At 48.5% G+C, this 20,466-nt stretch overlaps 1 protein-coding gene across 3 annotated transcripts in view; it reads left to right on the top strand.

Moving 5' to 3' along the window:
- The window catches only part of Sfxn5 (sideroflexin 5), a 120,434-nt gene that overhangs the window by 69,471 nt on the left and 30,497 nt on the right, over positions 1-20,466 (top strand). For 2 of the 3 annotated variants that reach the window (XM_006506816.4, XM_030255684.1), the window contains exons 10-11: positions 7,579-7,669; positions 10,574-10,633. In XM_006506816.4, the coding sequence (XP_006506879.1) occupies positions 7,579-7,669; positions 10,574-10,633 (151 nt within the window). The remainder of the gene's footprint in view (positions 1-7,578; positions 7,670-10,573; positions 10,634-20,466) is intronic. The other variant, NM_178639.4, reaches the window with a different exon arrangement.

The raw sequence follows: 20,466 nt of genomic DNA, 5'->3' as shown, positions 1-20,466 counted from the left end.
TCTGTGTTGGCTGCAGTGTTTGTCTGCAGGGAGAGGCCTGGGAAACCTTCTGGTTCTCATTGCTTGCTGGCAACTCTACATGCCTCTGATGGTCAGATTAGTAATCAGCCACTCAGGTAGTAACAATGGCCAGTTCTTACAAAGCACTGGCACTATGCTGGTTCAGTTCCATTTTACAGTTGGGGAAACTGAGCACAGACTGGAGCCAAGAGCCCCGAGCCTGTGTACTGCAGCCCAGGCTTATTCACAGGTTTGCTGAGATGGGAAAAACTAAGCAGCGCTTTAGCTTCTAGGTGGGAGAAAATGTTACTGTTCCCTTGGTAGGCAGGTCCCCCCACAAGCACCCCGAGAACAGTGGATATTAGTGGTAGCTCTTAGATCTACCATCGACCTTCATACTTGGTTTCTGGACCTCTGTCTTCTGGCTACCATTAAGTCAGTATCGTGATCCGGAGCATACCCTGCCTCCTGTAAGACAAGATCTGGCTGGCTGGCTGTGCAGCAAGGGCATAGCCAGGCCCTCTGTTCTCCTCAGGGTTCCCAGGATAGCTGGGGCACAGTGGCACCCACGAATCCTGGTCCAGGCGGTCGGTCGCCAGGCTGCTTTCCTATCAAATGACTTCTGGGTTGGAGGAGCCATGGCAGAGACCCAGTAGCTGAATCTGAAGTGTACCAGAAGCCTGCAGATGGTGCTGCAGTGGCCAGTCAGACCTGGGCAGCAGCCCTGAATCCATTCTTGGGAGGAAGAGGGCCTAATGTTCCTGGCAGCCAGCACAGTGGTCCCTATCAAACAGGCATTAGGCCTGACCCCTGGCCTAGCAGATAAGCCCCTCAGTCTCAGCTGGAGGTGACAGGAGTGACACCTGTTGACTAACTAGCCCATTCACCTTTGCTCTTTTGCCCCTGAGCTCATTGCCAAGCAACAGGCTGGCTGAGGCCAGAAGACATTTAACCTTCACTTGGTAGCCAGGTTTAGTTTACAAAGCTGTGCCCTCTGGTGGGTATTTGTGGTACTTCAGTGACTTCCTGACCCACCCTTTGCCTTCTGGGACCCACACAAATGCAGGATCATTTGGGCACATTATTGTCCAGTCACCCAAGAGAAGTCTAAGGTCTGGTCTCAAGCCATCTCTCCTGCCAGTATCCATTGTTCTTTAGGGCCACTTAGACTCCACTGGCAGGTGCTGCAGAGTTCACAGAACCTTGCAAACAACCCAGTGTTACATGGTTGTGTCTCTGCAGAGCCCTCTTCCCTTCTCCCCCGCCCCTTCTTACCCAGCTACCTCCTGCTCACCCCCCCTGGTTCAGTCAGGTGTGCTTTGATGCTTTGGTGACCTCTGGGGCCTCCTCCCCTAGTTGACTATAATGAGCAGTTCAGGTAGCCCACAGACCTGGGCAAGTGCAGTGTTTGCAAAGGTAGATGCAGTGCTTTGCAAGGCTTTTGTTTGCCTTCATGCCTCAGACAGCATTCACTTTGATTTATTTTAGAAGCACCACAAAGTCCAGACTCATTTTACCACATACTGAGAATTCAGTGGGTGGGTGAGAGAGGCAAGCCCTGGGCCCTGGTACTACTACTCAGTGTTGGCTGGGAGAGATGGGTTTCTTTTCTTTTCTTTTTCTTTTTTTTTCTTCAGTTATCAGATGCATATATTATTTTCATTCAGAGATGTGTAAAAGGGCAAACACATATGTCATTGGAGACCGACAGATACATGGAAGGAAGCTCTGGCCTTGGGCTGGGGGCTAGCTCAGCTCGTGAAAGTGCTTGCTTGCTTTGCTTTCTTGCAAGCTTGTGCTTGATTTTATAGTCCACATCCAAAGCTGTGTGTGGGGCCTGCAAAATGGCTCATTGGTTAAAAACACATGCTGCTCCTCTAGACACAAGAGTTTGATTCCCACATTGGGGCAGTTCACAACTTTCTGTGACTCTAGCTCCAAGGCCCGCTTCTGGCTTCCACAGGCACTCATACATAAGTGCACATGCATGTGTGCGCATGCACACACACACATAAGTAAAAGTTAGATTGAAATTTAAAATCCACACATGGTGGCTCCTAGAGAATACTAGAGAAGACAGACAGATTCCTGGAGCTCACTGTCCAACCAACCCAACGTACTTGGTGAACTCTAGGCCAGTGAGAGAGCTTATCTCAAACAAATAACACAAAAACAAAGCAAGTCCCTGTGGGCCTTGAAGACTTTGTTTGAAGAACAAAGTCTGAGGTAGTCCTCTGGTCTATACACAGATACACTCACGTGCAGCACACACACATGGAAACACACACAGATGTGTGAGCACACAAGAGCACATGGCACACACACACACACACATACACACACACACACAGGAGTGCACATGAACACATGGGAACACATCCACTGATATATGAGCACACAGGCGCACATGGCAAACACACACACACACACACACACACACACACACACACACACACACACACACACCACATAAAGTTCCAGTTCCAGGTTCTTCCAGAAACTGTTAGGGGAGCACCTTGAGGCAGAGAAGTGGTCTGATATTTAGGTTGAAAGTGAGGCCTGACAGTAACAGTGCTCAGAGGCCTTGGGGTCGGGGTGGGTGAAACTGGATCATGGGAGGAGCCTACAAGTCAGTGGGGAATGAGGTCACGGGGTGAGCACAAGTAGAGACAGAAGAGCTACAGTCAAGATGCCTGGAAACAGGACAGGTCGCTGAGGCTTGGGTGGCTTCCCTGTGGGCCTTGAGAAACTCCTGTCCAGAAAGAAATCTCTTCAGGATCTTTTGGTTTTTTATGCTTTATTGTTTTTGTTGTTTCAAGACATGCTTACATATAGCCCAAGATGGCCTCAAAGCAGCTGAAGAGGACTTTGAACTCCTGATCCTCCAGTCTCTACCTCCTAAGGGCTAGATTACAGATGTGCTACCACACCTGGTTTAGTCAGTGCTGGGGTCTGAACCAGGATTTTCAAGCAGGTTAGGAAAGTTCTCTACCAACTGAGCCACAGCCCTGGCCAAAGAAGCCTGCTAGGGCTCCAATCCACCTTTAAAAAAAAGACTCGCATTAAAGATGTTTAATTTAATTTCATTTTTATTTATTCATTTATGTTTTTAGACATGATCTCACCAAGTAGCCCTAGCTGGCCTAGAATTCACTATGTAGACCAGACTGGAGTCAAAATTACAAAGATAGGAAGGAGCCTTCCAGCTGGTAGCAGGGGCCGACGCCTGGGCAAAGGTGAGACTGAATTAGACAACCTTCCCTGGGGTGGGGTGGAAGCTGTAGAGGTGCTGTGCTAAGGCCTGTCCCAACAGAGCTGTCTCCAAGTTGTGTGTCCAGTTTGAGGAAGGACATAGCAGATAAGATGAGAGATGGCTTTGGCATTAGCCCACCTGGGATCTCTCTGAAGGCCTTGCAGAACCAAGGATGCTGTTGGCTATGTAGCTAATGACACTAAAGGTTTTGTGTCACAGAGCTCCTGTCATATGCTGTTCCTGTGTGCAGCATGAAGTTTAGAAGAAAGCTTTAGGACTAGAGAGGTGGCTCAGCAGGTAAAAACACATATGACTCTGACAGAGGCCTAAAGTTCAGTTCCTAGCACCCGAATCAGGCTCCACACAACTGCCTCTAATGCCATCTCCCAAGGATCTGATGTCCTCTTCTGGCCTCCACAGTCATCTGAACTCATGTGCACATGCATGTGTGTACACACAACACACACAGGCACAGACACATACACAGTTAAAGATTAAAAACAAAATTCACCAGGCATGGTGGCACATACCTTTAATCCCAGCATTCTAGAGACAGGCAGATTTTTGTGAATTTGGTTCCAGTCTTGTCTACGTAGTGAATTCTAGGCCAGCCAGGGCTACTTGGTGAGATCATGTCTAAAAACATAAACGAATAAATAAAAATGAAATGAAATTAAACATTTTTAATGTTAGTTTTGTTTGTTTGTTTGTTTTTTTAAGGTAGAGCAGAGTCCTAGCAGGCCTCTTTGACCAGGGCTGTGGCTCAGTTTGTTGAAGACATGTTCAAAGATCTTGGTTCAGACCCCAACACTGACTAAACCAGGTGTGGTGGCACATCTGTAATCCTAGCCCTTAGGAGGTAGAGGCTGGAGGATCAGGAGGTCAAAGTCCTCTTCAGCTACTTTGAGGCCATCTTGGGCTACACGAAAGCATGTCTTGAAAGAACAAAAACAATAAAGCGTGAAAAACAAAAGCAAAAAAAGCTAGCATGTCCCACATGTCTGTAATGAAACTTAGCATGAAACACATATTTATTTGAAAATAAGCCAACATACCCAAGAGGGATCAGGGAACCACAAAGTGGAGAGAAGCGTCCACGCAGAGTTGGGAGTTCACTAGGATGCAATATGGCTGCTTCACCCACCCACTAGCAATGTGCCTGGGGTATGTGCCAAAGACATAGAGGAGACAAACGGCCACTTACTGTCACCTACTCAACGTCCAGCCATCATGCCCCCAGAACCTTGGACAGGGACAGCCTGGGAAGGATCCCAGGGAGGGCTGCAGTTCAGGGGACTGAAGCCCGTCTGTTCTTGCTTCTCGGGGTCCTTTGGCCTGGAACATTTGGTGGAGCCCATTAAAATTAAAAAGCCAAGTGGCTGGAGGCTCGGAATGCCAGCCCGTTTTCTCTGGCATGGCAGGTCCTGTTTAAGGGAACCAGCTGGCATTAATGGCACACAACGCATCGCGAACAGCAGCTAGCGATCAGAAGAATCAGTGCTAATAATCAGGTTCAGGGAAGATAATGAGATATGAACAGCCATTGCCGAGAGTCCCCCGGGGTCTGCCTTAACAGCCTCCAAATAAGCTACAAAACAGAAATTAACCAAACAGGGGCTCCATTTGGGCAGAGGGGGAAAACAAACAAGGTAGAAATTTGCACACGAATTCCTAATATGGCCATGCTCAAACTCAGGACCTGTGGGACAGCAGCCACTGCCTGAAGGAGGCAAGGGGCCTTTTGCCTCCCAGGCGACTGTCAGGTCAGAGCTGCTGGTGAGAGGCCTGAAGAAAGAGAAGACTAGCTTCCTGTGGCTAACTGGAGACTCGGGCCAGCCTTCTTTCCTACCCCATGCTCTCACTTGGCATGTGGCAAACCAGCTAGGTCACCCCTTTATGACAGTGGTCAGTGGGGAGGATGGCCAGCCAGGTTGGGATCAGCCTCAGGCTGGCACAGAAAGTCTCATTGGTGGCTACAAGCAATTGTCTCTAGTCTCTCCCCAACCCCCAGCCCCCTGCATTCGAGCTCTGCCCAGTCCCAGAAGGCTGCCAGCCTTGGAGAAGCTTGGGCCTCCTTGTTCCCTTCCCCCATTTCTGCTTCCCATGCCTTCAGGACCTCATCATCTTTCTGTCTGTGTGTAAGATGTAAGATGTGTTCAACCACGTGCCAGGTCAGGTACTGCCTCTCATTTGCACATCACCTGGACCCTAACCCCTAATGGCCTTTGTCAGGGGTCCCATGTTATGCACATGGTTCATGGTTAAGGGGCACCAGGCTGTTGCTTCTTGAGAAGGAGGCTGTGCTAGTTGCGTTCCCATTGCTGTGATACAAGACCTACAAGGAGCAACCTAAGGGAGCTCACAGTGAAGATACTGTGTATCACAGTGAGGATACTGTGTGTCCTGGCAGGGAAGGCATGGTAACATGGAGGTGGCTTGTCATATTGTATCCACAGTAGGAAGAAAAGAAGACTAAGGCTGCTGCTCAGGCTGCTTTCTCCTTTTTAAGTGGCCCAGCACCCTGGTGCATGTTTAGGGCAGCTCTTCCTACCTCACTTAACCCAATCTAGAAACTTCCTTACAGACATATATACCCAGAGGACTATTTCCTAGGTCATTTTAGATTCTGTCAAGTTAACGGTATTAATTATCACAGAGGCCAGTTGTAAAGTCGGGGGTGAAGCTTTGGAATCAGCAGACCTGAGATTCAAGTCCTAGCTTTAGCTGCCATGACATAACTGTCTGTCCTTGGCAAAGTCACTAGTCCTCTCTGAGCCTGGTTCTTCTTGGTGGAAGGGGGCTTTCGTTAAAATATTGCATGTGGCAGCTGGGATGTAGCTCATAGAACACTCACCCAGGCTCCCAGGATGCCAGGCGTCCTAGCTTCATCCCCCAGCAGAATATAAAATGTTCTTGCAAGCAAAAGTGTCGGTAGCACATGTGAGATCTTTATAGACAGTCCACTCTCTTCCTCCACAGCGTGCTCTGTGCTCTCCATGCCTTTCCTCTGTACTTATGTTATGGCTCAAGAGGCCATTTCTGAGTCACTCATAACAGAGCTGGTGATACCTGTCTCCGTAAGCTCTGTCTGAGCGGTACCCAGGATGGCCCGGTGGCCTTCAGAAAGGCCCTGGTGTATCACTGAAATATGGAGAAGCTGTCATTCAGTTCCTGGGACAAGGACAAGGGCTCTGAACATCATCATGGCAGTTAGGATATGCAGGCAGCACTGACAGCCCAGGCTGGAAGTGGCTGGCTGCCTAGGGGATGATTGGCTGGCACACCCTCATCCCATATCCCTCCGCTGGAGCCTGGGCCCAGCCAGTCCTGCTTGACTGGAGACACCCTATCTCCCTGAGGCTTCCCAAAGCCCCAGCAACCCAAAGGGCCAAGTCTAGAGCCAGTCTAGGAACATAGAGCAGCTTGATTAGCCACCAGGAGCCCAGAGCTGAATGTGGGCCAGGTCTTGCCATTGGCCCTCACTGCCCCCTTTCCCTGGGATGGACCATCAGGGAAGGGCTAGCTAGGCCTCAGCCTGGGAATACCAAGATTTCTGGGTTGTATCTGCTCTCTCTCCATGTCCACTGTTCCTCTAGCTTCTAGGTGGTTCTTCTTTGATAGCCTAAGGCACCTTCAGGTCCCCAGAGTCACCCTCTCTCACCTGTGTTGAACGCTCCATCCAGTTGTCTGCTTGTATCTGTTCTACAGCCACAAGCTCACTGAGCATGTGCCCTGGGTTATTGGATACAACACTTAGTGCCGGGCATACATGGACAAGGTCTGCAGTGCTTCTCTCCCAGAGGCCCAGGGTCAGGGATGCCAAGACGGGTGCTTGGAGAGATGCACGCACCAGGGACACAGGATCAATAGTCTGACTGCCTGAGAGAGGTGGCATTATCACGTGGCTGCACTTTCTGAGTCCTCTTGTGTGCCAAGTTCATGCCTTTTATATACATTCTTATCACAAGCCCGGAATGTGGTAGAAATAACTAAACTTTTTCTACCACCAGACAGTGACGTAGAGAAAGGATAGAGTCACCTGCCTGGGGTCCCACTGCTAGTAAGTAACAGAGGTTGTAGACTTCAGAGCTGGTCCTGAGGGAACAGGTGGGTGACCTCAGGTGGGTGGGCACCCCAGTCCTAGGGAATGGGTCAGCAAAGGCTAGAGTCCAGAAGGCTCAGTTGGCCTTAAAAGGGCTGCATCTGGGAGTGGGGTGTGAGGGAAATTGGAGGGATCCCCTCCTGCTACCCTTCCAGTTCTACTCTTCCCTCCGATGCGCCCTTGCAGCATCATGCACCTTCTTTTGTTTTCTTTCCTCCCTAAGGTGGGCCTTAATGTGCTGGTTCAGAAAGCAAACAAGTTCACTCCAGCTACTCGCCTTCTCGTGCAGAGATTTGTACCCTTCCCTGCAGTAGGTAAGATCTGCACACAGATGTGCAGGTGTGTGTGTGTGTGTGTGTGTGTGTGTGTACGTGTACATGCTGCATGATGGGGGTGTGTGTGTGCATACTGCATGGTGGGGGACTTCCAAGCACCTGGGTGAATGAATGGTGGCCCTTCCACATCATTTCGCCCTTGATGCTTGCAGATTCCTGGCTGGGAGGCCTAGAACAAAATTCACACAGGTAGAAGAATGGATGCAGGATCCACCCACCAGCTCAGTGCATGAGATGCAGCTTAAGCACAGATTCTGGGGTGTTTGTTTTGGTTTGTGGTTCTGGGGATGGAATCTGGGGCTTCATGCACACAAGGCAAGCCTCCTACCAACTGAGCCCCACTCTCAGCCCTTTGTCTGTTTGAGACAAAAATCTCGATCTGTAGCTTAGGCTGGCCTGGCACTCACTCTGCAGCCAAGGCTAGCCTCCAACTCCCAGGAGACTTAGCACAGAGGCAGTTTGTTTGTTCCTTTGTTTTGAGATGAGATCTCCTGTATCCCAGAGTGGCCTCAAACTTGCTGTATAATGGAGCGTGACCTTGAACTTCTGGCCCTCCTGCCTCCGGCTCCCCAGTGCTGGGATTAGTGTGCAGCGCTCTTGGTCCATTAGGCGTTGTTGATCTAATCCAGGGCACCCTGCATACCAGGGAAGCACTCTTATCAATTAAACCCAACCTCTAGCTCAGCACAGCGAGAGTCTGAACCTGAATCTCCAGGCTCAAAAGGATCAGCAGGCAGAACACAATGTGTGCTGTGGACTGTGAAAAGTATTTACGATAAACCTGAACCAAAAAATGCACATTTAAGTTGATTTATTTACTTACTTAGAGGGGGCGTGTTTGTGGGTGTCAGACAGCTTTCGGGAATCAGTTCTCTCCTTCCATCATGTGTGTCTTAGAAATTGAACTCAGGTTGTCACCTGTAGCCCAGGCTGGACTCAAGCTCACTATATGGCTAAGGATGGCACCTGACACTTCAATGGCTATGTCTTACTTTTTTTTTCCTTTTAAAAATCAGGTAAAAGGCATATAGATTAGCTGACCTCAGGAGTCCACACACCAGCATGTGGGATGTGGAGATAGGAGGATGAGAAGTCTAAGTCCATCCTTAGCCATATAGTGAGCTTGAGGCCAGCCTGGGCTACAGGTAATAACCTGAGTTCAATTCCTAAGACACACACGGTAAGAGAAAACTGACTCCTGACATCCACACATGCCCACCATAAGTAAATAAATAAATACATTAAAATTGCACCTATTACTAAGTTATAATAACAGTTTTTGATAACATGTTTTAATCTCTTTATAAATCCTTTGAGTTTTGTTTATATGTATAGAAACATTAATCTGAGAGGAACGTTCAGTTTTCACATGACTGCCAGAGGGTCCTCAGGCTGCAGGACAACTCAGAGGGTTTTTTGTTGTTGTTGCTTTGGGTGGCTGGGGGTTAGATTTTTTTTTTCCCCTTCAAGATCTGTTTCTCTGTGTAGCCTTGGCTGTCCTGGAACTCACTCTGTAGACCAGGCTGGCCTTGAACTCGGAGACCTGCCCTTCTCTGCCTCCTGAGTGCTGGCATTAAAGGCATGAGCCACCACTACCTGGTTAACTCACAGTTTATGGACCCTTAGGATGTTGCATAGCTTAGCCTGGCTTACAGAAGTGGCACCCTGTTCCAGAAAAGGAGACTACTGTGCAGTTTGTTTTTAAAGAAATAACTGTAGCTGCAGCACAAGGCAAATCAGCATGTGTTGTTCAGAGAAGGGCGCATGAATACTAAGAACCCTAAGCCAGAGTCCCTGTCTTGGAATCTTTGCCAGAGGACAAAGGTGGGGGCTGGCCCAGGGCCTGAGGTTCTGTGACCTTCCTGATGTTACTGCCCAGTCTAAAGAGCCGAGTCAGCCAGGCTCATGGCCATGACCTGACCTTCTCCTCCTGTGTGTAATATGTAGGCTTGGTATTGTCCATCTGTGGCCCACAGCTGCACGTGAGGCCACAGACCAGACTCTATTGACAGGAACGTGCTGAGGAGTACCTACCTAATGGGGCAGTACCCTCCCTACCCCCCACCATGCCCAGTGGCTAATAAACTCCCAGAACCAAACACCCAGTGGAGCCTAGCCAACTCAGATAATTGCTATAGCAACTCCACAGTTGTAATGAACTCCTAGCTACTTCTGCCGTGGGCCATTAATGAAATGACTCTTTAAGGCTGACTTCGTCATGGGGTCTAATTGAGCAACAAACGTGGCTACTCAGTGGCTGGGCTGTCTATACCACCAGGGCTGGAGGGTCAGAAGCAGCCTAAACTGGCTCTGAGACTCCGCTGAGATATAATTGGGATGGGGGGGGGGCTCTGATAAGAACTTTGCCAGTGGCTTGTTCCAGCCTATTCAGCCCCCACTGTGTTCTGTGACCTTGAGCTGGCCTGAACCTCTCTGGGACTCCCTTAGGAGGGGAGGCCTTTCCTCTGTTCTGAGACTCTCTATGACCTCCTTCGCTCAGCATTAGCCTGATTCCCCTCCCATCTTCTCCTTAGGATTGAGCCTTCAGCCCTTCCACCCTCCTCCAGCCTTTCCCAAGCAGGCTTAAGGCCCCTCTATCCATAGCTGGTTGTACACACTGTGCTTTGCAACATTGTCCTCCTCACTCCCAGGCCTATCTGCAATGAGGCTTCTGTTCACTCTGCTGTCTGTGATTGCCACAGTGAGGTCAAAGCCTTCATCTGTACCTTGCACTTGTTCTCTCTGTACCAAGTCCCTCCATGCCATGGGCAGGACTAAGCATCTGTAAGTCACTTCCCCCTTGCTTTCTGGGACAGGATGGCTAGTCACCACTAGGGGCTTCTGCACTGGCTTCACCATGTGACAGGCCCACTTTCCTCTTAGGGAACAACCGTGATGGAGGACTCTGCCGCAGGAAGGAGTGGGATGCAAGAGAGTCTGTCTGTACGTGATGGGGATCCCAAGAAAACCACATCCACCTCTTTCTTCCTAGGCAAGCAAGGAACAAGGAAACTCCCTTGAATTGCTGTGTCCCCCACTTCTCTTGCTGGCTCCTCTACATGCCTGTCTAGGTGAAAGCCTGGGAGACGGGGTAGGATGTGTCTTCTCTAGGCTCTGCACTGTCCAGAGCCCAAATTACTCCTGGAACCCACCCAGCTTGGAATGCTTGGTCTCTAACTCTGCTTCTCCAACCTGGGACCACCTCCAAAACTGTCACATGCTTACACTAGGTTTGCAGAGCCCACAACTCCCAGGGGCTACCTAATCCTTCCACCCATCCTTGGAGGACCTCATTTAGGACTGGGAGGGACCCAAGGCAGAGCTTAGCGCCTCCTTCCACAAAAGAATACACAAACTCCAAACTACACCTTGCGCCCAAAGCTGAGGCCTCCCTGCCTCCACCTAGAGAGTGACTCAGTCTTGTGGAGAAACCTGCCTTTGGAGCTGAGAGACTGAGGTGTGTTCCGGGGGTGGCCAGGCTAGACAGTGTCTTGCAATGAGCACAGCTCCAAGCTTGCCCTGACTTTTCATCTAGGATTGTGTGAGCATTGGTATGAATGTAAGTGCCGGGTGCACAGAAAGTGAGCCCCACCACCAGGCTCCCTGCAGCCACCCCCCTCTCTCAGGCAGGTTTTCTGTACCCACAATACTGTGCCCTGGTCTAGAACAGCAGTCATGTGGGAGATGGTGGTTTCTATTTATACATGGAGATGGTAGGAAAGAAGGTGAGCCGGGAGCATGTGTGCTGGCATCGGAATCGATTGGGGACTGGTAATTAATTTGTTTAGACCTTAATTAATTCTCCAGTTCTTTCTTATTTGTGGACTGTCACGCTTAATTGTGTTCAGGAGCTCAAGCTTGGAGCAGGCCCTCCGTTAATTGATGTGTGGCTGCCGGGCGGTGGAAGTTAATGGTTTGGGAAGCTGGGCAAACAGTGCCATTAAAGGTCAACAGAGGAGATGCTGGAAAATTACACACCTCTGGGTCCAGCCACTGGGCCGCGGAGCCGAGCCTGCTCGACGACAGGAGGCAGGTCCCATAGAGAGCCTTTCTGCGAGGCCTTGGGGGAAATGTGGCTGGGAGGCGGCCCTAGGTATGGGTCTCACAATAGACACTGAGAAAAGAGGCAGGTCTGTCTGTGGTCAGAGGCGGATGGAACATGGCCTCCAGAGACGTGGAAATACCAGCGGTCACATACTTAGTGTATCTTGTCGAGAGTTGGTTTCCCTGGCTCCATGTGCGCATGTGTAGGCTTCACTCTACCGTGGAAGAGAAACAGCAGCGAGTGCTTTTGGATAATGAAAACCTTAGCCAAACCCTGCACACCCCCGAACTTGGGCCTCTGTATTAGTTACTGTTCTCATGCTGTAACAAAAGCCCCTGAAGGAAGGCGGGGGTTATTTTGTACACTTTGTAAGTCTGACAGTATAGTTCATCATGGCAAGATGTCATGGCGGCAGGACGGTCATGGTGGCAGGAAGGCCACTGTCACAGGTCACTTTGTAAATGCTCGGGCAAGTGGAGGGCGAGAGTGCTGGCTTAGCTCTCGGGCTCTCTTTCATTCAGTCCCAGCCCCAGCCCTTGGCATACGACTCCCCACACTCAGAGTCAGTCCTCCCACTCACTTAACCCACTGTAGAAATCCCTCACAGACAGATCTGTCTTCTATGCGATTCTAGATTCTGTCAAATTGAGAATCAGTGTGAACTGTGTCAGTAGACCAGAAATTCCATCCTGGCTTGGAAGTCTTCTGGGGTCATTCCTAGTCCTTTTTATGAGTTGTCAAAAAATTTTTCACGCCGGGCGGTGGTGGCGCACGCCTTTAATCCCAGCACTTGGGAGGCAGAGGCAGGTGGATTTCTGAGTTCGAGGACAGCCTGGTCTACAAAGTGAGTTCCAGGACAGCCAGGGCTACACAGAGAAACCCTGTCTTGAAAAAAAAATTCACTGCCATTAAAAATAAAATTCTTTGTAGTCCTCAGAGAGCTATTGCTCAGGACTTCTAGAGCGTCTTGGGGAAAGGTCTCCTGTTTCTTCATACCCAGTAAGCCTTAGAGCTGCCCTATCGCGCCCTTTCTCTGCCTCAGGCCATAGAGGTCTCTGTGACATTGATTCCCGTTTGCTTCTCTCCAGGAGGTAGCTGGCAGTACTGCCAGAGCCTTGGCCCCTCCCCCATCACAGCATAGCTTCCCATTCCTCATCCCCTGGGAACCAGGAGGCAGTGCTATGTCCCTGTGGCAGCCTTGGGCCCTGTGACAGGTGTCCCCCATGGAGGTCAGTGGCGCTTCATGAGGCACCCGTGTCCCTTTGAGGCTCCTCTGGAGGCTGAAAGAACGTGCCTGGGCCCTTGCTGTGTGCCTGCTCCTGAACGCACTGCAGCTTTGGCTGCGCTCTTCCTCTTGGCCTCTTGCTGGGCTTCAGGCACATGACCCTGCTGGCCCAGATGCCTTCTCTTCCCCACACCTCAGCCCCACACTTGGCTGCCAAGTGCTCTGTGTCCCTGTGTCTATCCAGGATAGGCTGTTCAAGTTCAAGTTGGCCTCCCTCATCAGACTGTGCAGGTGTTCCAGGATCTCAGGTTACCTCAGCCCCCTCAGCCCAGCAAATAGTCAGGCTCTGGAGTAGTTACTGTCTCATTACTGTGACCGAATACTGCAAAGAAGAAACTTAAAAGAGAAAGAATTTATTTTGGCTTACAGTTTAAGAAGGTGAGACCTCCCTCGGCTTGACACCCTCCCCCCATTTTTCATGTGTGTGTGTATGCATGTTTTTTTTTTCCTGTGTGGGCCCATATGGATGTGCATGTACGTGTGGAAACCCCAGGTTGATGGTGGGAATCCTTCTCCATCCTCTCCCCTTATTTATCCAGGCTGCATCTCTCAGTCAGACCCAGAGCTGGTAGATATAGCTAGTCTTGCTAGCCAGCTTCCACTAGGGATCCTGTCTCTCCCTTTAGAGGCTGGAGTTACAGGTGGGCCATTACATTCACCCAGAATTCACATGGATTTCTGGGGATCCTGCCTCCCCAGTCCTTGCCCAGCAAGCACTTTTAACTGCTGAGCCATCTCCTCAACCCTTTACTCTCCCTTTTGTTCAGCTCAAAACTGCAACCAAGGTAGGCTGCTGCCCGCTTCAGGGTGGGTCTTTCCTCCTCGGTTGAGCCTCTCTGGAAACACCCTCATAGACACCTCCAGAGGTGCGTTTCTATGGTGATTCTAAATCAGGTTGACAATGAAAATTAGCCTGGCAGGGTCTCATGTGGGGCTTGTTAATGCTTAAACAAGCGTGTTAGCACCGAAGGTTGAGGTTCAGTTGCTCAGAGAGGAGCTCGAGCCATGACATTGATGACGAGAGTGTTTGAGGTGTTCTGGCATTTTGTATCTGGGTCCGTTCTTTGAGTCAGTAGGCCATCCCTCACTAATGGATCCCAGGCATATGCTCAAGTCTTTCTGGTCTGTGAGCACTACATCTTTGAAATGGTATCCTAGGATCGTCCTGTAAGTTTCCAAAGGGGTTATACCAGCTGCCAGGGCCTCATGAGCCCTCAGTGTAGGTTAGCCCTCCATTTGCCCCTTATTGTCCTAACCAGGGTGATAAAAACCAACGATGGTGGCACATTCTTATAATCCCAGCATGCAGGAGGGGAAGAATCAATCAGAGTTTAAGACTACCCTTGGCTACACAGTGAGTTCAAGGTCATCTTGGATGGCAGGAAACGCTATATCAAAATATCAAAGCATGGGACTGGAGAGATGGCTCAGCAGTTAAAAAGTATGCAGTGCTCTTACAGAGGACCCTGGTTTGGTTCCCAGAATCCACATTCTGCCATCTGTCACTCCAGTTTCAAGGGGGACCTGACACCCCTAGCCTCTGCAGGCACCCACTCATGTGGACACTCGTGTACACTCATGTGTACAATCTGCACAGAGACATACACGCACTCTGGCATTGTGGAACATTAATTTGGAGACAAGCGTTGGTCAGATGCTCAAAATGGCACAAAAACAAATGTTCTTGTGACAAATGCTGTAACATTTTATAGAGGCTGGGGCTTGGGCTCGGTGCTGGAGTGTTCATCTAGCATGCCTGAGGTTTGGTCACAGTACCACAAGGTGTGTGTGTGTGTGTGTGTGTGTGTGTGTGTGTGTGTGTGTGTATGTGTGTGTGTGTGAGTGTGAGGGGGTGCAGTTAGACATTGTTACCAGACAATCTCCTGATACTTCCTAGATTTTAGGAATTTAACTTAATCCGCCGATGTTTTAGGAAGTATGTGTTCCATTTGAAGAGGACCATCCACTGACTTCTCCATCAGAGGAATGTGTGGCCGAGGGACAGAGATTCAGAGCACCCCAACTTATGTAAAAACTCCAGGCCTAGCAGCCTGTGCCTGTAATCCCAGTACTAGGGAGGCAAACAGGAAGCTGGCCAGGCAGCCTAGCCTAATCGGTGAGTTCCCGGACAATGAGATTGCTTGTCTCAAAGGAGGTGGATGGAACGTCTGAGGATGACACCTGAGGTTGTCCTATGGTCTCTGCAAGCACACAGAGATATACACATCCACACTTATGAATACACATCACGTAGTCACACAAGCAGTAAGGGGCCTCGTCCTGACTTACTGAGGGACTTGCGGTGACATACTGGAGGTCAGAGGGGTCGCATGTGCTCCGTTCAGACCAGGTCATCCTGAACAGGTCCACCCTGTGGTGTGTGGCTCGTGCTGGTTTCAGTTGTGTCACTGAATGAAGGAGTTGGTATCCAGAGTGGCTCTGACACTGTGAGCCTGGCAAGGATGGTGGGACCTTCTGACAAAGCCATTGTCATTGAGATGAGATGAGTGACCCCTGAGTTTAGGAATGTGGCTCCTGAGAGGCCTGACCCAGAAAGCAATGAGGAATACTCACCTGTGACTAAGTCGCCACTTCCTGGGCAACTTGCCTAAGTCCTGGCATTCTGTAGGTGCTCAGTAAATTTAACTGAACAAATAGCTTTCTAACTCAAGAGATTTGACCGTTCCTAAAACCCAGTAGGTAGAGAGATCTGGAGACAGAAGGCAGAGAGGCAGTAGGCTTGGCGAGAAGGGCAATGAAGGCAAGAGGGGCTGGGCAGCTACAGGGCAAGGAGATGGCACCTTGGAGCCCTGGATAGGAGCTTAGGATTTAAGCCTTACTCATCCATCATCTGGGAAGCCACTGCAGCCTCCATCATGGGAATTGGTGGGCTAAGGAAGCTTTTAGATGTGTCAGTGCCTCACTTCTAACATACTCAAAAGAGGGGTATCTTAGTAAGAATCTTGTGTTATTGTGTGTTCTCTCTCTCTCTCTCTCTCTCTCTCTCCTAGACAGCTCTAGGGATCCTCCTGTCTCTATCTCTCTGGCACTAGAATTACCAGCACGCCCTATCACACCCAGCTTTCCCCATGGGCACTAGTGATTGAGTTTAGGGCCTGAGTTTACACAGCAAGGTCATTACTGACTGTCTCCCCGCAGCTTCCTCAGCAGGAATTTTATGGGTAGAAATGCCAAACTTCAGAGTTAGCTATACCTAGTTTGTACAAACTGATTTTTTTTTTCAGTTTAGAAATTTCCAGTCCTGAGTCGGTGACACTTCAGTATGGGCTGTGAAACTTTCCCCTGATTCTCAAGCTATTTAAAAGAAAATCTGGGCCATTTAGAGCTGCCTCTCAGATGTAGTATTGGAACATGCTGTGAAATTAAGCAAATATTAAGGTCAATGTGCCTGTTTGGTGAGCATTGCTCCTCCAAAGACAGAGGGACTGTGTTCTGAGAGGGGCTGTGTTCCAAGAAGGACAGTGCCCTGCTATTGATGAGAGAGTATATGAGTTGGCCAAAGTGGTAATGTGTATATGTGTGTGCCTGCAAACGTGCAGGTTCCCTGCTGCTTGGTCTGAGAGCCTGGCTATGGTAGCTGTCTCTGAAGGGAGGATGAAGCTAAAGGCCAGGGGTCATAGGAGACTACTGTTTGATTATCTAACTTTTTATGCAGTTTGAATTGTTTACCATGCTGTGATGGTTAATATTGATTGTCAACCTAACAGGGCCTAGAATCACCAGAGACTCGCCTCTGGGCATGCTTGGGAGGGATTATCCAGATTAAGTTAATTGAGATGGGAAAATCCAATACAGAGCCACTGGCTATGAAAAATGAGAAAGCAAGCAGAGTACCCAAAGCATGCATTGACCTTTGGTTTCTGACTGGATATAAAGTTACCTCCTGCTGTAACCACCATGATGGACTGTATCCCTTGGAACTGTAAGACAGAGTAAACCCTTTCTTCCTTAAGTTGTTTCTTGGGGTATTTTGTCACAGCAAGACAGGTAACTAGTATACATGACACATGTACACTGTGTGTGCTGTATGATCCCAAGAAGGGATAGAGGAGGGACGAGGGCATGGGGCAAGTTTGTCTGACCCTCCTTGAAGGTGACGAAGTGGAATTTGGGAGAACTTTGACCAAGTCTGTCTGGAGCTACATATGGTTGCTGCTTTCTGCTGCTGCTACAGTAATTGGTTTATTTATATGAAAAAGACTTTTTCCTGATTATATATAATTGACATATAATATAAACCCTGTTTCCAGACACAAGCTTGTTTGTGTCCTTCCAAGGTTAAGTAAACAGCTAAAAGTTTACAAATCAAAGTAGGCATGGTGGTGTCTGTTAATATCCCCAGGAAAAGGAAGGTGGAGGCAGGAGGATCCTTGGCTACTGAGCAAGGTAGCCTGGGCTAGCTCTATCTCAAAGCAAAAACAATAGCAGAAGTGTATGAATCTATGTTAATTCATTATATACATTTAAATGCAATTAAGTTCAATGGGATCCTAAAACATAAACACAGTAGGTATTTTGCTTGTTTGTTTGAGATAGTGTCTGTCGCAGTCCATGCCTTGAATTCACTATTAAACTGGGAAGGACTTAGCTGACTTCCAAGACATATACCACTACACTGGGCAAATTTTGGAACTCTTCAATGAAAGTCATAAAATTTTAACTTGCTCCTTTCCAATGGGATCCAGCCACACTTATTCTTTCCATGGCAACTTTTTTTTCCAACTTTGAAATACTGTAGCCAGGCATGCTAGCCCATACCTATTGTCTTATCCTGGGAGGCAAAGCCAGGAGGGTCACGAGTCTGGGGCCAGCCTGGGCTACAGTTCAAGCCTAGGGCATTCTGGGATATATAGCAAGATCCTATCTCAAGAAGTTAAATTAAGTGAATTAATAATAAAGTATGAAATATTTCAAATAAAAAAATCCATTGAGGTAACAGAAAGGTTAGAAACACTTAAAGCCCTTGTCCCTCCACCTGCTTGGTGATGATCTCCAAGGCCACTGCCTGCCATCAGCAGGCCCTGCCCATTCAGATGTCTAGATCCTAGATAGGCGTATGCTCCAGACATGGTCACTTCCACCGTTTATGACCTTTGTGTGCATGCTGTTCAGGGAGCTACAGAGATCCTTCAACCTCTGCTTCCTCAGTGCTGGGGTTGTAAGCACACACACTCACATATAGGTCTTCTTGTTGTTGTTGTTTGTTTTTATTTATTTTTTACATAGGTTCTGGGAAGTAAATTCAGATCCTCAAGCTTACGAGGCACTGTATAGCTTGAACCACCTCCAGTCTGTGTGCGTTTTAAAATTCTTATGTGGACTGGTATGCTTTTATTAATTACTTTTCTATTGCAGTGATGGAATACCACGACCAAGACGACTTATAAAAGGACGTGTTTAATGGTTTTAGAGGGTTAGTCTGTGATGGCAGCAGGCACTGCTGAGAGCTCACATCTCAAGCAGCAAGCAGGAAACAGAAAACATTGGGAATGGCAGTGTCTTTTTTTAAAGCCCATCCCTATGACACACCTTCTCCAATGAGGCCACACATCCTAATCCTTCCCAAACAGTTCCACTAACTGGGGAAGCATATGGATTTATGAGGGTCAGTCTCATTCAAACCACCACGGGTTTTAATGTTTGTCTCGTTTTGGTTCCCTCTCCCTCCCCACCTCTCTTTCCCTCTCCCTCTCTCCCCCCGCCCCAGCGTGTGTGTGTGTGTGTGTGTGTGTGTGCATGCACACATGTGCTCGCATAGCTGTGGCTGTGCTGTGTTGCTGTGGATTCATGATCAGAGGTTAGTAGACAACTTTCAGGACTGGTTCTTTTCTTTCACTGTGTAGGTCCCAGGGACTGAACTCAGCTGCCCAGGCTTGGTAATGGTGCCTTTACCCACGGAGCCATCTCGGCAGCCTTTTGCTTGTTTTTCAGAAGCTTGCTATTCACTATGGATTTGATATTTCTCTGTGTTAATACACACACACCCATTTCAGCTGCCACTGGGGGGCCTCCCCTGTGACTGTCCACAGTGGATCCCTTGGGACTGTTTCCTTCTTCGCTGTACAGCTGGGCACACACTCCCATGCAATCTGTCCACGTGCACAGGAATGGACTGGGCTTTGAAAACCTTCATCAGTAGAGTGTCTGCCCAGGGAGCTTGAGAACATGCAGATCTGGGCTCTGCCTTGGACTGAATCTCAGCGGCATGGCTGTGTAGAGAATCTAGGAGCTGCAGCTAGAGATGGAAGGGGTGTGTTAGAGTGTTTCTGGCTTTGTAAGATCCTGCCAGACCAAATGCAGGTTTTCAGATCCACAAGGCCTGAATTTCTGTTCTCCCGTGTCCTGTGTCCTCTTGAATACCTCTCAACAGTCAGCACCGTTTACATTTGTGTCCATCTGAAGAAGTCTCTTCTCACATGCGCATGCACACTTTGATTTTGTAAGAGTTACTTCTTGTTTTTAATTGTGTGTGTGTGCACATGTTTGTGTGTGTGTGCACATGTGTGTGTGTGTGGGTACCTGCAGAGGCCAGAGAGTTAGAGTTTCAGGTATCTGATGTAGATGCTGGGGACCAAGCTGCAAAAGCAGCAAATGCTCTTAGCCTCTGAGCCGTCTCCCCAGTCCACCATTTGGTTTTTTCTCTGAAGCTATGTGGCCTATTAGGCTGGGCTTATGTTGATCTCCCTACCTCTGTCTGTCTCATAAACTAAGATGACATTCTCAGGCCCAGCTGCTATCTCTCACTTTCATTGACTTATTTTTCCTTTTAAATCCTAGTATAGTTGAGAATGTTCTTAAGTTTATTAGACACGTGGGTCTTCAGATAGGAGAAATGGGGTGATCTGAATTTCATATACAAAAATAAATTCCAAGGCAGATTACAGACCTAACTGTGAAAAGTAAACATTTTAAATTTTTTTGAAGAAAAATAAAGATGAACAACAGCAATTTCTTAATGGTACAGAAAGTACTGGGAGAAGGGAAAGATTGCTTATTTCAGGACATATTAAACTGTGTGACAGACGATACCATCCACAAAGTGGGAGGGCCAGACCACAGTCCAGCAACAGCCATTTGCAAACCATTTGACCAATGAGGATTAGCTTCCAAAATATAAAGAGCTCTTGCAAATTGATTTTTTTCTTAGATTCAGAAGTCTGTCTTTGACTATTCATAAGACTGAGTTCATGTTTATCAAGTTTTTTATATTTCATTTCATAAAACTGTTAGTCTTTCATTTTTTCTGTGATTTTGACCACTGGATCTTTTTCTTAGTGTGTATGTGTGTGTGTGTGTGTGTGTGTGTGTGTGTGTGTGTGTGTGTGTGTGTGTTGGTGGTGGTGGTTTGATTTAGAATGCCTGGTGAGGTCATGTATTTGCATGTTTGGTCCCCAGTTGATGGACTGTTTGGAAGGATTAGAAGGT

This window comes from Mus musculus, chromosome 6 (genome assembly GCF_000001635.26).
Source record: "Mus musculus strain C57BL/6J chromosome 6, GRCm38.p6 C57BL/6J".
Taxonomy (NCBI): domain Eukaryota; kingdom Metazoa; phylum Chordata; class Mammalia; order Rodentia; family Muridae; genus Mus; species Mus musculus.
Note: the sequence above shows the minus strand (reverse complement) of the source record. Positions and strands in the feature narration are given on the sequence as shown.